Source organism: Muscardinus avellanarius, assembly GCF_963383645.1.
Source record: "Muscardinus avellanarius genome assembly, chromosome: 10".
In the NCBI taxonomy this organism is placed as follows: domain Eukaryota; kingdom Metazoa; phylum Chordata; class Mammalia; order Rodentia; family Gliridae; genus Muscardinus; species Muscardinus avellanarius.
Window position 1 is genome coordinate 61,096,808 of NC_137796.1, and position 16,646 is coordinate 61,113,453.

At 47.9% G+C, this 16,646-nt stretch overlaps 2 protein-coding genes across 2 annotated transcripts in view; one reads left to right on the forward strand and one right to left on the reverse strand.

Moving 5' to 3' along the window:
- The window catches only part of TRPM4 (transient receptor potential cation channel subfamily M member 4), a gene marked incomplete at both ends in the record, with an annotated part of 48,168 nt that extends 47,323 nt beyond the window's left edge, over window positions 1-845 (forward strand). The window contains 2 exons of the mRNA XM_080703672.1: window positions 256-373; window positions 620-845. Coding sequence (XP_080559798.1) covers window positions 256-373; window positions 620-845 — 344 coding nt within the window. The remainder of the gene's footprint in view (window positions 1-255; window positions 374-619) is intronic.
- Window positions 842-12,213, reverse strand: LOC308268553 (orphan sodium- and chloride-dependent neurotransmitter transporter NTT5-like; the record flags this gene model as incomplete). The annotated part of the gene is made up of 11 exons (XM_080703673.1): window positions 842-1,186; window positions 1,389-1,554; window positions 1,929-2,132; window positions 2,176-2,429; window positions 3,004-3,190; window positions 8,931-9,172; window positions 9,339-9,449; window positions 10,887-11,065; window positions 11,206-11,332; window positions 11,439-11,596; window positions 11,997-12,213. The coding sequence occupies 11 exons, from the start codon at window positions 12,211-12,213 to the stop codon at window positions 842-844; spliced, it is 2,190 nt and encodes a 729-aa protein (XP_080559799.1).
- Window positions 12,214-16,646: the final 4,433 nt, after the last annotated feature.

The following is a 16,646-nucleotide window of genomic DNA, read 5'->3' on the forward strand; positions in this document are numbered from 1 at the left end:
GAAAAAGTCAGTACCTGCCTTCCTAAGGCAGAAGATCAGGATCACCAGGCTGGGACACTTGGATCAGCAGAGGTTGTCCATTAGGAGGGTGTGTGTGTGCGTGTGTGTGCGTGTGTGTGTGTGTGTGTGTGTGTGTGTGTGTTTGCTTGCATGCACTGATTTCTGGGCTCCTCACACAGGAAGAACAGTATGCCCACCGCCCGCATTTGGAGTCTCAGTGGATCCATTTATTGACTCACAGCTTTGCTGGCTCAGCCCCCTTCTGCGAGGACAACCCTGGAGAAGTTACTCACGACATTGGCTCAGCTGGCCGTGGGGTCGGGGGACTGGAGAGAACGCAATCACTTTTCTCCATGATCCCTGGGAAGGTCAGGTAGGTCCTGGAAACTGCTGGCTAGGATGGCCATCCCCATCATGCCAAAATGGCATCCCCACCTCGCCGGGAGAGAGGGTCCCGGGGTCCAGCCCTATCAGCAGTTGAATTGATTTCTTCTTCCAAGCTCTGAGGCCTACTGTGGGTGTTCTCTTCAGCAGGATTAGTACTGGTCCAGGAGAACACAGAGCTCCCGGGTTGTCCATATCCACCCAAGTCCAAATGGGCGACGTCCCCTGTTGTCAGGTACAGGTTCTGCACACACCTGCCCCTCCTTTCTGGTGGAACCAAGGGTTCCTGTAGCAAAGCGGGCAGGGATGCTGTCAGTCAGCACACAGACTGGTTGCCCTGGAAAACGGGTGACATTGCCAGTTACCGTGAAGAGTTCCTGAGCATCTTTTCTTCTGTGGTCTCTCCGTACCTGTTACTCTTTGGGGAGCGGGGCTCACCTGATGGGCGGTGGCCAGGTTAAGAGTACCTAGGCAACCCGAACCAGGAGGAGTCTCTCCTCAGGGACATGCTGAATCCTTGAGATGAATTTGGTGAAGCCCTGTCCTCTGTTTCTTCAGCTTTGTCATCGAAGCTGAAGTCGGATTTCGTTTTGGGGTTCTTGGGCCACTGTAAGGGCTTGGTGGCCATCATAGGCGTCCTTTTGAAGGACAGTGGCTTTTCTAAGGTACTGTCGATAATGGGATCCTGGTAGTACCACCAGTGGTGCAGCGGGTAGCCCAGGATTGGCAGGAGGCTGAGGATGCTGAGGAAGGTGATCCAGCCCATGGCGCTCTCTGGGTAGGGCTGCTTTACTTCCTGGCTCTGGGGACAGAGAGAGGGGTCAGGCAGGCAGGACAGCTGATGGTAGTGGAATTTCAGTCTGTATACTGCAGGGTATGGGACATCCCAGGGGCTGGGAAGCTGGTTGAAGGGCCCCAGGGGGCAGATCTGGGGTCCTTTGGGGTGGTGAATCTGATAAGGGGCGCCCAGAGCAAGGTGGCCAGCCAAGGCTGCTTCATCTCACCGTGCTGCTATTCCAGGCAATGTAGTAGGGAGGGTCCTTGTGGTGGAGGCTCATAATGCAGATGGCGAGGAGGGCCACTAGCATGGGCAGCGTCACATAGCACCAGAAAAAAATGAAGGAGGGATACAGCCGAGAGCCCAGGTTACTGAACATCTGCTCCTTGAACCTGGGGTGGGCAATGGTCAGGGACATCCGGGGCCTGGAGTCCTAGCAAGGGTAGGCCTCCCAGCCCTTTGGTTTTCTCATAAGCTCCCAAGTCTTAGGGGCTGCCAGGCCCTCTCCTGAGGCTGGGGCCCATCTGGTTTCCCCTATGGAAGTCTCGCAATCCATGGGTCTACAGCACCCCCGCTCTGTGCATGGACCAGCCCATGACTGCTTGTTCCACGGGATCCACCCACCACCCTGGAGTCACTCCCTGCTGCTCCTCTGCAGCTCTCACATGGACCCTCCTCCCTTCTGTGGGAGCCAACCAAGCCCAACACTCCTCACAGGCCTGGAAAGGGGGCCAGAGCCGAGCAGACCCCAGGGCCCTGAAATCACCTGTTGGCTCCATAGATCCAGGCCAGAGCCACATTCTCGAATAGCACAATGATGATAAGGGTCAGAGGGACCAGGTGGTCATCAAACAAAGACAGTATGTAGCTGCCAGGGTGACTGGAGAAGATGAGACTGCCCAGAAGACCTCCCAAGCAGATGACCACTAAGGCAGATGCAGGTACATTGAGGTCTATGAGTAGGGCTTGGCTGGGGTCAAAGTGATTTGGGGTGAGCTGGCAGGGGTCAGGGCAGTAGGACAGGGTCTTTTTTTTTTTTTTGCCTGGGGTGAGAATCTGTGGTACCTGGGGCCAGCCAGGAATACTTCTTGAAGATGGAGGTGGAGTTCTTGAGGGAAAAGACAATATTCTCCAAGAGTGTTAACAAGGTGTCTATCCCTGTGATGAGTAGATTCATGAAGAAGATGATGGTCCAGAAAGAGGCACCAGGGAGCAATGAGACGACTTGGGAAAAGGCTGCATATGCCAGGCCAGGGCCCTCCATGAACTGTGGAGGAGAAGGGCTCTGAGGCAGTGGTGCATCTGGATGGGGGGATGGGGCAGTAATTGATTAGCAATGCCTGTCTCCAGCAGAGGCCAGAGGCACTGAGCATGGGGAGGTGGGTGGAGAGAAAAGTGCTGAGCGGTTTCCCTCCTTGTTTTTTGTACCAAGGATTAAACCCAGGGACGTTCTGCCTCTGAGCTATACCCCCAGCCCTAAACAGGGTCCCACTAGTTGCTGAGAGTATCACCACTTGCTGAGGCTGTCTTTGAACCTGTGATCCCCCTTCCCCAAGGACTAGGATTACAGGTACACCATCATGCCTGGCCCCTCCTTGGTTTCGTTAGCTGGGTGAGCATCACCTGCTGGGGCCTCAGTTTCCTCCTCTAACTAATAGGGACTTTAGGGTTGATGTGAGCAGCCACCTAGCCAAGGCCCTGGCCTATAGAAATGGTGGTGGACCCATGGTTAGGACTGTTACCTGCCCCAAAGGGTTAGGTAGCCCAGCAGGCTGCCAGGAAACACATGTCCCAGTGTCCTCTGGGGTTTGGGGGAGCAGCCTTTCACCCCACACGCACACCTTTTCGCTCTGCACCCTGATGCTGCAGGATATGGAGAGATGGATGACCTGGTCCTGGAGGTGTTTGGGGAGTTGGATGATCCAGTTCAGGTAGTCCAGAGGGGGCAGGAGCAAGATGTTTTCTGGGGGCTTGGCCTCCTGGGGCAGCACCCCATTGGCTATCAGCTGTGTCAGCTTTGAGACACTCCTGAAAGGGAAGGAGAGGGAAAGAAGGGTGGTAGAGAACAGGCTAGCCCCTCTGCCACTTGCAAACCAGGGAAACTGAGGACCGGGAGGAAAGCGAGTTGCCCAAGGAATAAGGGTACAGGGACAGTGACTAAACACTAATCGACGTTTTATATTTCCGGCAGCTAGTTCTTCTCAGTATTATGGGTTAGATTGTGTCCCCTCCCCACCCCCCAATTTCTTATGTTGAAGTCCTAACTCCTTGTACTTCAGAATGGGACCTTATTTGAAAATAAGTTCACTGCATATGTAGTTAGTTAGGATGAGGTCACCTGGGAGTAGGGTAGGTCCTTAGGCCAGTATGACTAATGTCCTTACACACTGGGGGAGTTTGGACCCAGGCTTGCCTACGGGAGAGAACTCCACAGGAAGAGGAAGGCATGGAACAGGGAGAGGCTTCTAGCATGTCAAGACCAACTGCAAGCCCCAGAAGCCAGGAGGGAGGTCGGGACAGACTCTCTCATGACCCTCAGACCCTGTTTCAAAATAAAAGAATAAAAAATAGGCTGGGCGTGGTGGCACACCCTTGTAATCCCAGCATTTGGGAGGCTGAGACAGGAGGATCACCGTTCACAGACAGCCTCAGCTACTTAGTGAGGCCCTTTGCAACTCAGTGAGATCCTGTTTCAAAATAAAGAGTAACAAGCCGGACATGGTGGCTCATTCTTGTAATCCCAGCATTTGGTAGGCTGAGACTGGAGGATCATGGTTCGTGGACAGCCTCAGCTATTTTGTGAGGCCCTCCACAACTTAGACCCTGTTTCAAAATAAAGAATAAAATATAGGGCTGGGGGTGTAGCTTAGAGGTCAAAAGACTCTAGGTTCTATCCCTAGACCCACAAAATAATAATAAAACAACAGCTGGGCGTGGTGGTGCACACTTGCAATCCCAGTTCACGTTCTCAGTGCCACATGTGGCTGGTGGTACCATATTGGACAGTGTGGAGGGAGAATGGTCCCACATCACAGAGGTCGACTGGTCAGTCTTCTAGATTACGCTTCTCAACCTAGGCTGCTCATGGGAGTCACCAGAGAGGGTTTGTTGGTTGGTTGGTTGGTACTGCAGATTGAACCCACAGGTGCTCTACCTCCAGCACATTTTTAAATTTTTGAAACAGGACCCCTTGCTGGGTGTGGTGGGGCACACTTGTAATCCCGGTATTTGGGAGGCTGAGACATGAGGGTCACAGTTCGGACAGCCTCAGCTACTTACTGAGGTCCTTTGCAACTCAATGAGACCCTGCTTCAAAATAAAGAATAAAAAATAGGGCTGGGGGTATAGCTTGGAGGTAGAATGCCCCTGGGTTCCATCCCCAGTACCGCAGGGGGGGAAAAAAAAATTGAAACAGGAGCCAGGTGTGGTGGCGCACGCTTGTAATCCCAGTACTTGGGAGGCTGAGACAGGAGGATCGCAGGTTCTCATCCAGCCTCAGCTATTTAGTGAGGCCCTTCACAACTTAGTGAGACCCTGTTTCAAAATAAAGAATAAAAAATAGAGTTGGGAATATAGCTCGGAGATAGGATGCCCCTGGATCCAACCCTCAGTTTTGGAAAAAAAATTGAAATAAGGACTCACTAAATTGCTGAGGGTGTCTTTGAATCTGCAAATCTGTCACTTTTTCAAGTTTAGGATCACAAGTGTGAGCAACCACAGCCAGCTCTCTTCTTGTCTTAACGGTGGTTTGCTGAGCCTAAATTTTTCATTTTCTTTTAGGGTTAGTGCTTTTTGTTTCCTGGGTAAAAATCTTTGCTAACCACATCATAAAGCTATTCTATACTTTGTTTGGAAACTTTAGTTTTAGCTTTCTTCATCTTCCTCCTCCTCCTCCTCCTCCTCCTCTTCATCATCATCATCATCATTATTATTATTTTTTCAGACCTAGAAATTGAACCCAAGGGCATTCTACCTCCAAACTATACTCTCAGTCCTATTCTTTTTTCTTTATTTTGAAACAGGGTCTTACTAAGATATGCAGGGCCTCACTAAGTAGCTGAGGCTGGCCACAAATCTGCGATACTCCTGTCTCAGCCTCCCAAGTACTGGGATTAAAAGTGTGTGTCACTACACCGGGCTTTTTTAAAATTTTGAGACAGAGTCTCACTAAGTTGCTCAGGCCGGCCTCCAACTTGGGGATCCTCCTTCCTCAGCATTCTGAGTCACTGTGACTACAAGGGTGTAACACTGCTCCCTCTGCTTTATTCTTTTGTTCTGTTTTGATCTTTTGCTTTGTCTTAAATTAGAATCTTTTTTTTTCTTTTTCTTTCAGTACTGGGAATAGAGCTCAGGGGCAGGCATTCTACCTCTGAGTTACTACACCCCCAGCCCTATTTTTTTTTTTTTCTTTTTTGCTGTACTGAGGATGGAACCCAGAGGCATTCTACCTCCAAGTTACACCCTCAGCCCTATTTTTTATTCTTTATTTTGAAACAGGGTCTCACTAAATTGCAGAGGGCCTCACTAAGTAGCGGAGGCTGGCTGAGAACTTGCGATCCTCCTGTCTCCGCCTCCCAAGTACTGGGCTTACAAGTGTGCGCCACCACGCCTTGGGTTAAGTTACAATCTTAACTACTGCAGCTTTTATAGTGTATTCTGAAAATCAGACAGTGTTTCAAGTCTTCCGCTTGTTCTTTTCCCAAATTGTTTTAGGTATGCTAGATCCTTGCATTTCCACATACACTTTAGAATCAGCTTGTCAATTCCATGATCAAGCTGGCTGGGATTAATTAATTTTATTTTATTTTAGTAGTACTGGGGATCGATTGACCCAGGGGAATTCTACCTCTGAACTACACCCTCAGCCCTATTATACGTTTATTTTGAAACAGGGCCTCACTAGGTTGCTGAGATTCTCGCTACTTACTGAGGCTGGCCTTGAACCTTTGATCCTCCTGCCTCCTCACCCTCCCAAGTACGGGGATACTGGGATGACAGGTGTGCACCACTACGCCTGGCTTTTTTTTTTTTTTTTTTTTTTTCGGTGCTGGGAGTGGAATCCAGAAGGGTTCTATTTCCAAGCTACAACCTTAGCCCTATTATTTATTCTTTATTTTGAAACAGGGTCTCACTGAGTTGCAAAGGGACTCACTAAGAAGCTGAGGCTGTCTGCAAACCATGACCCTCCTGTCTCAGCCTCCCCACCTGCCCTATTTTTATTTTTTGGTGGTACTGGGGTACCTGGAAACCCTTCTAACTCCGGGCTACCCTCCCAGACCTATTTTTTTATATATATATTTTTAAATTTGGAAACAGGATTTCTTAACCCAGGAGGCTGGCTTCGAACCTGCGAGATCCTATCTCCGCCTCCCAAGCGCGGGGAATACAAGTGTGCGCCACCACGCCCGGCTCTATTTTTATTCTTTATTTTGAAACAGGGTCACTAAGTTGCCGAGGGCCTCACTGAGATCCTGAAGCTGTTGCGAACCACAATCCTCAGGTTTCAGCCTCCCAAATGCTGGGATTACAAGTGTGCACCACCACGCCCGGCTCTGTTACTAGATTTTAAACAGAGAGGCATTCTACTTCTGAGCTACACTCCCCAGCACCATTTTTATTTTGTTTGTTTGTTTGTTTGTTTGTTTGTTTGTTTGTTTTTGTGGAACTGGGGGTGGAACCCACCGGCTTTTCTACCTCCAGGCTATACTCCCAGATCTATTTTTATACTTTATTTGGAAACAGGGTCTCACTAAGCTGCTGAGAGCCTCACTCAGTAGCTGAGGCTGGCTTTTAACCTGTGCCATCTCCTGTCTCAGCTTCCCAAGCGCTGGGATTACAGGCTTGCACCACCACACCCAGCTTTTTTTAAAAAAATATAATTATTATTATTATTATTATTTATTTTTTTTTTTGGTGGTACTGGGGTTCCTGGAAGCCCTTCTACCTCCAGGCTACACTCCCAGACCTATTTTTTAATTTTTATTTGGAAACAGGGTCTCCTAAACCAGCGTGCGTGGTTGGCTTCAAACCTGTGTGATCCTCTTGTCTCTGCCTCCCAAGCATGGCGATTACAAGTGTGCGCCACCACGCCTGGCCTAATTTAATTAATTAATTTTTGCGGGTCTGGGGATGAAACCCAGGGGTGTTTGACCTCCGAGCTACACCCCCTGCCCTATTTTTTATTCTTTATTTTGAAACTGGGGCTCACTGAGTTGCAGAGGGCCTCACTAAGTAGCTGAGGCTGTCCGCGAACTGCGATCCTCCAGTCTCAGCCTCCCGAATGATGGGATTACAAGCATGTGCCACCACGCCCGGCTTTTTTTTTTTTTTTAAAACAGGGTCACCCTAGTTTGCTGAGGCTGGCCTTGAACCTTTGATCCTCCTGTCTCAGCCTCCAAAGTAAATTTAAGTATTTTCTTGTTTTTTTTTTTTTTGGTACTGGGGGTGGAACCCAGAGGCTTCCTACCTCAGGGCTATACTCCCAGACCCAATATATATATATATATTGGAAACAGGGTCTCACTAAGTTGCTGAGAGCCTCACTAAATAGCTGAGGCTGGCTTTGAACCTGTGCGATCCTCTTGTTCCAGCCTCCAAAGAGCGTGGGCCACCACAGCCGGCCTGTTTTTTTTTTTTTTTTTTGGTTTTTAGTTTTTGTTTTTGTTTTTTTGTATTTTGCAGTTCAATTCTGGGGATGGAACCCAGGGGCATTCTACCTCCAAGCTACACTCTCAGCCCTATTTTTTATTCTTTATTTTGAAACAGAGTCTCATTAAGTTGCAGAGGGCCTCACTAAGTAGCTGAGGCTGGCCACAAGCCCACAATGCTCCTGTCTCAGCCTCCCAAGAATTGGGATTACAAGCGTGTTACCACCTGGCTAAATGTCAGTGTCACCTAAGGCTCCTCACATGATCCAGACATACAGCTGAGGCTAGAAACCCCTGACTGTGGTTTGGGATACTGTAACAGTCTCTTTTGTGACATAAAGAATTGAATTTAAAATCTTCCTCCCTCCATTTGCAATTTATAGAAACTTGGGGGACAGTCACATCACTGAGACTGTTTTCTCCTCTATAAAGTAAGAGGTACTCGAGCCGGGCGTGGTGGCGCACGCTTGTAATCCCCGCGCTTGGGAGGCGGAGACAGGAGGATCGCGCAGGTTCGAAGCCAGCCGCGTGCGCTGGCTTAGGAGACCCTGTTTCAAAAAATATAAAATAGGTCTGGGAGTGTAGCCCGGAGGAAGAAGGGCTTCCAGGAACCCCAGTACCACCAATAAATAAATAAATAAATAAATAAATAAATAAATAAATAAATATAAAAAAAATAAAGTAAGAGGTACTCGAGCATTTCTTTTTGTTTTTTCTCTGAGAATAAATACAAAGTTGTTGTTGTTTTGTGGCCCTGGGATGGAACCTGAGATACATACCCTCAGGCCATTTTACTTTTTTTTTTAAAAATTATTCGTGTGTGTGTGTGTGTGTGTGTGTGTGTGTGTGTACATTTCCAGCCCCATTTTATTTCTTATTTGGAAACAGGGTCTTGCCAGGTTGCTGAGAGCCTCACTAAATTCCTGAGGCTGGCCTCAAACCTGCAATCCTCCCATCTAGCCTCCCAAGTACTCAGATTACAAGTGTGCACCACCACACCTGGCACACACTTGTTATTATTACTGGAGAGGTCATGAGCGTGTAAGTCCATGGGAAGGGCAGATTGCTCAGGGAATGGGAGGGGGATTTCTCCTTGTACCTGCAAGGCAGCAGTTACTCACTTCTTAACACAGGTGTGGCCACTGGTGGTAGCCCAGAACCCCAGCACTAAGAAGATGATGGATGTGGTCAGCATCGAGGTCAACAGGTTGCCCAGGGCCACAAAGGAGGTCACCTTGACAAAGTTGTCACTTGTAGCCTCGTAAGAGGAGAAGGTGATGACGGGGCCCAGGCCCAGGCCCAGGGAATAGAGCACATGGCCTCCTGCCTGACGCCACAGGTCCATCGAGGCCAAGGTAGAGAGCTGTGAAACGGAGGTGGCGAGAGGAGCTGGGGAGCAAGCTCGGGAGGCAGACCCTCCAGGGAGCTGGGCGGGGGGCAGGCCGGGGCAGAGGGAAGGGAGGCTGGAGCACGGAACTCAGGGAAGGCCTTGGGGTCAAAGCAGGTAGGATTGGAATCTCCGGCCTCACCTCTATGGTCACTATACGTCTGAGGCTGGCAACTGAGCCTTCCAGGAAGAGACCTCGGATGAAGAGGCACAAGAAGAGGATGTAGGGGAGGATTATCGAGAAAATTAGCCTCTGGCCAGGTGGGTCAGGATGAAACCAGGATTCCGGAGAGGTGAGGAGGGGAAAAGACAAAGGCAAACATTAGCAGGGGACTGCAGGTCAGCAGGGCAGAGAAAGGGAGGTGAGCGGGTGGTGCTAAGGTGGTCCAGAGGGAACAGGAGGGCACTATGGGACATTACTCTAGGAGGATAACACCATTGTCTGGGAAGACGACCCCATCCATAAGCTGCTCAGGGGCGAGGGGTGAGCCTGCAAGTAGGGAGAGTAGACCTGGAATTAGTGGCCTGCATGTGAGCTTAGGAACAGAAACGGCAAAGGGCTGGGAGCAGGGAGCTAGTGGGGCTTAAGGCTGTGGAAGAACCTCATAAGAGAAGGGAGAGGAAGCCGGGCGTGGTAGTGCACGCTTGTAATCCCAGAATTTGAGAGGCTGAGACCAGAGGATTGCGGTTCGTGGACAGCCTCAGCCACTTAGTGAGGCCCTTTGCAACTCAGTGAGACCCTGTGTCAAAAATGAAAAGACTAAGAAAATAGGGCTGCGGGTATAGCTCGGAGATAGAATGACCCTGGGTTCCATCCCCAGTATCACAAAAAAAAAAAAAAAAAAAAAAAAGAGAGAGGAAAAGAAATGAGATTGGGTAGAAGTAATATGATTAGTATTTTTTTGCCTTGGTATAGTTGGAGCAACGTCTCCCCTTTCTCAGTGTGCCCCACTAAGCCTTTCGGAAAGTAGGCTTTTGTGGGAGTGGTCTGTTTTGGAGGCTGTGAAGAGATGGTGCTTTGGACTGCAGGGCCATGTGAGGTGAAACTGGATGCTCAGGATGGGAGGGTGGATGATGTAGGGACCAGAAGATGAAGGCAATTAACTAACATGCTGAAATCAATTTTCCATGTAAGGGGAATGTGATTCAGGTGCAAAGAAAATGGGTTGGAAAAAGAGATTGACATAAAATGCTTTTAAAATGGAAAACGGGAAGGAATTGGCCAATTGGCTCCTTTAGGGTTATTGTGGAACCGGTCGGTCCCCACGTCCTCTGCCTCCTCCCACCTTTGTCAAAGTGCAGGAAGGCAGAGGGCACAGGCTCCTGAAAAGCTGCCTACAGGTCTCTGAGAACACTGGGCTAATAATACAAGGCACTCACTCCTTCATGCCAATGATGGGGAATGGTGGCTCTTTTTTATTTTTATTTTTTAATTTTTTTGGTGATGCTAGTGATGGAACCCAGGGGCATTCTACTTCTGAGCAATACCCCAGCCCTATTTTTTTTTAATTTTGAAACAAGGTCTCGCTAAGTTGTGAAAGGCCTCACTAAGCAGCTGAGGCTGGCCTCGAACCTGTGCGATCCTCCTGTCTCAGCCTCCCAAGTGCTGGGATTACAAGTGTGCACCTGTCCGGCTAGCCTTGGGTCTTTAGAAAGACAAAGTAGTGAGGCCACAGGTGGGGCAGCTTACCAACATTGAAATCTTCAATCTTGCAATGATGATTAAGAAGAGGAAGAGCCAGGTGGCAAATATGCCCAGGGTGAGGTTCGGGACGAGGGTCTGGATCCCTTCCTCAATGTGGCCGGAGGCTTGCAGGGTAGTGTGGTACCAGAAGTACTGGTGCGGAATCGTCTGAAGGCATGAGAAGTCTGGGGGGCCCAGGCGCTTCAGTGCTGCTACCCGGCGCTGCCCCTATTCCTCGCTCCCTCCCTTGCGTCCTCTCCTGCCCACCTCTTGCTCCTTGGTGCCCCTGCCCCCACCCCCACCCCACCCCCACCTCTCTCCTCACCAGTGACATTGATGTCCTTCACCAGTGGGCAGTAGTCCCAGGGCATGGGGTAATTAAAGGACTTCATCAGATAGAAGAGGCTCCAGGAGGGGATGACACTGTTATACAAGCTCACCAGGATGCACACCTGAGGGTGGATGTGGCGGCCTGAGGGGCAGGTGGGAGGAGGCAGAGGGCATGGGACGGACCACGGCAGTGAGCGGGAATGCCTGGCAACCTGGCACTTCACTTACCAGAGTGCTGGCGTAGCCCACGCCACCTAGCCAGGGCACGATCAGCTTCCATGCCTTGATGTTGTCCACGTGCAGCCACTGGCCTATGATTATCTCCATGTACATGAGGGGAACCCCAAGCAAGAATAGCATGAGGATGTACGCCAGGATGAAGCTGCCTGAGGAGGAGTCAGCTCAGGCAGGGCAGCAGGGTCCTGCCCTCCCTCCTTTCCTCCTCCTCCTCTTCCTTTCTCTCTCTCTCTCTGTAGTACTGGGGATTGAACCCAGTACTAGAGGTAGGTATGGCTGTTCTACCTCTGAGCTACACCCCCAGCCCTATCTCTTCTTTAGTTTGTTTTTTTTGAAACAGGGGCTCACAGGTTGCAGTCGAGAGTCTTCCTCTAAATTGCTGAGGCTGGTCTTGAACCTGCGATTCTCCTGTCTCAGCCTCCCAAGTGCTGGGATTGCAGATGAATGCCACCACGCCTGGCTCCCCTCTACTCTCTAGGAAGCTAGGTGACCAAACCCAGCTCCCTTCTCCCCCAGGACCCAGGAATCTCAGATGAGGCCACACCTTACCTCCTCCATTCCGGTGGCACAGGTAGGGGAACCGCCACATGCTGCTGAGTCCAATAGAGAAGGCCAGTTGCAGCAAGATGGTCTTCGCTTTTTTAGTTGTTATGAGGTAGTTTTGGGTCTTGGTGGCTCGAATATCCTTGGGGATCCAGGTCAGGTAAGCAGTATCTTGGAGTTTCCTGACAGACCCATCCTCTGTTGTGTCAGTCAAAGACCACATGATTTCCTTTTTTTTTTTTTCCACAAAAGAAGAGATACAAAGGGCCAATAGATACATGAAAAGATGTTCTACATCACTGGCCATCAGGGAAATGCAAATCAAAACTACACTGAGATTCTATCTAACCCCAGTCAAGAGTGGCAAGCATAAAGAAATCAAATAACAACAAATGCTGGTGAGGATGTGGGGAAAGAGGAACTCTTTTACACTGTTGGTGGGAGTGCAAACTAGTTCAGCCACTATGGAGATCTGTGTGGAGATTCCTAAGAAAGCTAGGAATAGATCCACCATACGATCCAGCTCTGCCACTCCTGGGTATTTTTCCAAAGGGGTTGAATTCAGAGAACTATAGCAACATATGCATACTTATGTTCATAGCAGCACAATTTATAATAGCCAAAATATAGAACCAACTCAGGTCTCCATCAACAGATGAATGGATTGCAAAACTTTGGGAAATACACACAATGGAATTCTATTCAGCCATAAAGAAGAACAAAATCATATCATTTGCAAGAAGATGGGAAGTCCTGGAGAGCATTATGTTAAGTGAGATCAGCCAAGCACAGGAGAAGGTACATATGTTTCCTCTAATATGCCCAAACTAGGGAACATAGAGAATACCAGAGGGACTCCAGATAATGGAGGGGAAATATCAGCAAAGTTTGAATGGAAAGATAGGAGAGGAGGAAGGCTGAACTTGATTAGTGAGGGTCTACATCCGAATATGTGTAAAATTATGAATATGGCATGGTTACCCTGGACAATCATTGGTGGGAGGGGGAAGGGAAAACAGGGGTGGGAGGAGAGGGCACCAAGTATAGTTTAAATGTATACTATTTATGTTCAATAAAAAATTGTATTAAGAAAATAAAAATAAATAAATAAATAAATTTAGGAAAGACAATTTATTTATGGATTGGCACTGAGGATTGAACCCAAGGGCATTCTACTTCCAAGTTACACCCCCAGCCCTATTTTGTTTTTATTTGGAAATAGGGTCTCGCTAGGTTGATGAGAGTCTCATTACTTGCACCTGTGATCCTCCTGAGACAACATCTTTAAAATAGACCATTTTATTTATTTTATTTTTTTGTGGTACTGGGGATTGAACTTAGGGGCATTCTACCTCCAAGCTATACTCCCAGCCCTATTTTTCATTCTTTTTTAAATTTTGAAACAGGGTCTCACTAGGTTGATGAAAATCTTACTACATCCTAAGGCTGTCCTCAAACCTGAGGTCTTCCTGTCTCAGCCTCCCAAGTACTGGGATTATATAAGTGTACCACCATGCCCAGCATTACTGAGAAACTTTTAGGTCTAACTGTAGGACCAAAGCGGGGCCATGACAGGCTTCATCCATACAGCAAACCATATAGCAAACACGCTAGGCCTACATTTCAGTTTCCCAGGAATACAACTAACAGTTAAGTGCCAGTTTTGGCACCTGGGTCAGGATGAAAAACTCCCAACCAACCTCAGGAGGCACGAACCAAATGGGAGGCACCAAGTATCTTGTCCAGTTGCTTGTGATAACAGCAGCAAACATTCCTTTTGGTTTAAAGATAACTCCTTTGTAAATCACAGCCCGAGTGACTGAAATGTAAATCACAGTCCACCCCAATGACTGAAATGTATAAAACTGCCTTGGAACAAACTCCTTGTCAAAACTCCACCGCGTTGGAGGACTTGGACCCTAGCTCGAGCTAGTTCCCCAATAACCCCCCCTTCCTGCCTTTGCATTATTGTGTGTTGGTGGTCTCTCTCCCCCTGGGATCCCGGACTTTGGGTATAACATAACTAATGTTCATAGTCTTCTCAGCCAGTGCCTCCCAAACCTGGCTGACCTTCAAGGAACTCTAAAGACATGCTTTCATTCTCCAAGCCTCACTCCTCTGGATTCTGATTCAGTCCATCTAAGGTGGGTGCAGGGATTGGTAGGATTGCAGAGTTTCCTTGGGGCCCTACTTCTGGAAAAGCAAAGTAAGGAGCTTAGTGAGCCCACTCCCCAAAGAAAAATAATATTTTTTTTTTTTTGCAGGTCTGGGGATGGAACCCAGGGGCATTCTACCTCCAAGCTACACCCCCTGCCCAATTTTTTATTCTTTTTTTTGAAACCGGGTCTCACTGAGTTGCAGAGGGCCTCACTAAGTAGCTGAGGCTGTTCGTGAACCGCGATCCTCCAGTCTCAGCCTCCCGAATGCTGGGATTACAAGCGTGCGCCACCACGCCTGGCTCAGAAATATTGTTTCTATAGTCGGAGAAGCAATAGATAATAGAAATGGATCACTAGGGACTCTAGTATTTGTATTATCTTTTTTCAGATGAAATAAATCTGAAAAATACACTTCTCATGATAAAGCAAAAGATGTTGAGAATTTGGCAAAGAAATGTAAATTACAAAAGCAGAGAAACCAAATGGAAATTCTAGAACTGAAAAATACAATAACAAATATGAAGACTCAATGTATGGATAAAAAAGGAGCTAATGAAATTGTGACCTGAAAGCCATATCAGAAGAGCCCAGTTTGATGATGCAAGCCCATAATCCCAGCAGTTATTAGGCTGAGACAGGAGAATTACAGGTTTGAGGCCAGTGTGTGGTAATTTATTTATTTATTTTTGCGATACTGTGGCTGGAACCTAGAGGCATTGTACCTCTGAGCTATACTCCCAGCCCTATTTTTTATTCTTTTTTTTTTTTTTGGTGGTACTGGGGATGAAACACAGAGGCCTTCTACCTCCAGGCTACACTCCCAGACCTATTTTATATTTTATTTGGAAACAGGGTCTCACTAAGTTGCTGAGAGCCTCACTAAGTAGCTGAGGCTGGCTTTGAGCCTACATGATTCTTCTGTCTTGGCCTCCCAAGCGTGGGGATTACAAGCGTGCGCCACCACACCCGGCATTATTTTTCGTTATTTTGAAACAGGGTCTCACTGAGTTGCAAAGGGCCTCACTAAGTAGCTGAGTGCCGCCTCTACTTCTTTTTCCTCGGCATTTGCGTGAAGATATTCCCGCTCAAAATTGGCTGATTGCTTAAAGAAAGCAGTGCCCTGAGAGAGTGTGTTGTCTCTGGCCAAAGTACTCCCCCACTCTCAGCTATTCTTTCATAACTATTATTCTTTTGGTAATGATTCTTTTAACTTTTCACACGAATTGCTCCGGTGATGTAAGATCAGGACTGTGGGAGAAACTGAGTCCATGGAAAATAAATTTTCTAGTAATTTTTCTAAGCCTCCAAATGCCCTCAGCTTTGCTCAAGATGTAAATCTAGTCAGAATTCAGATGCTGTGGTAGCATTCCAGCTACATCAATTACAAGTGCAGAATTCCTATCTCTGGCCTTCATTCTAATCATAAACCTATAGTAAAAGCCTTAAGAGTCAGCTGAAGCCCTAAAAACTTGCAAGGGAGGCAACCGGTGCCTCTGTTTACCCCCTCTCCTTGTGATCCGGCCTAGATACAGAGAAGATAAACTTTGTGTGTGACTTCAAAGCAGGCTAGTTGATGAGCAGCCAATACTGCCCAATACAATAGAGCCAAAAGGCCAGGAAGATTCTTGACCTTTATACTCAGTATGTGCGCTGCCCGAGACAGGGAGGCCCCACGTGGTTAAGAAATGAATATGTCAGAACCAAGGACAGATATAATAAATGTGTAAGTATGAAGAAAGGAAATATGGTGAGAATAAGAAAGCATTTTTGTATGAAGAAGAGCTTATCCTAAGATTGTCCCAAATGGGAAAGAGAGAATCAGGGTAATCAGAGAAGATTAAAAGGAAGTTGCAGAGGGTTTGTGATAGGAAAATGGATTATTAAAAGAGGAATAGGCTTCTAATAAGCCTATCATTTGAGGAAAAGTGCTCAGCAGCTAGAGAAGTACATCTGACAACTAAATCTAAAAACTTCATGTTACTTTTTGGTGTTTATCTGCTAAACTGTGTTGTGAGCTTGTTTAAGCTTTCAGACTTTAGATGGCAATGCAAACAAAACCCGGGAGACCTCCATCGCAGCCCCTTGGATCGCCATATCTCCCCATGCCTGCCATATGGACTAAGCCCTAGGAATGGAAAGTTCCGAAAAGAGTTAAAGGAGATTCCATGAGAGGCCGTATTCTCCAAGTCCTGGGGCGTGCCTGTGCCTTCTGGAATTTGCCCTTTGGAGCCGCCTGTCTGCAAGGGCAGGGGGCTGGATTTGGTCACAGGATCCGGAGCTAATCTTTAATACCGGACTAGTGTCCTTTTACTTTGTTTACATGTCCTTCACTATTGTTTTGTGGTACACTTTTTTTTTTTTTTTACAATTAATCTCACTGGTGAAGGATATAAATTTTCCTGGGTTCTTGTAATAAAGTGTCAATTGCACAAGCGGCAGTTGTCCCTGTCATTTCTTCAGATTCCTCCCTCCCAAGCCCCCGGGGATGAGACCCCAC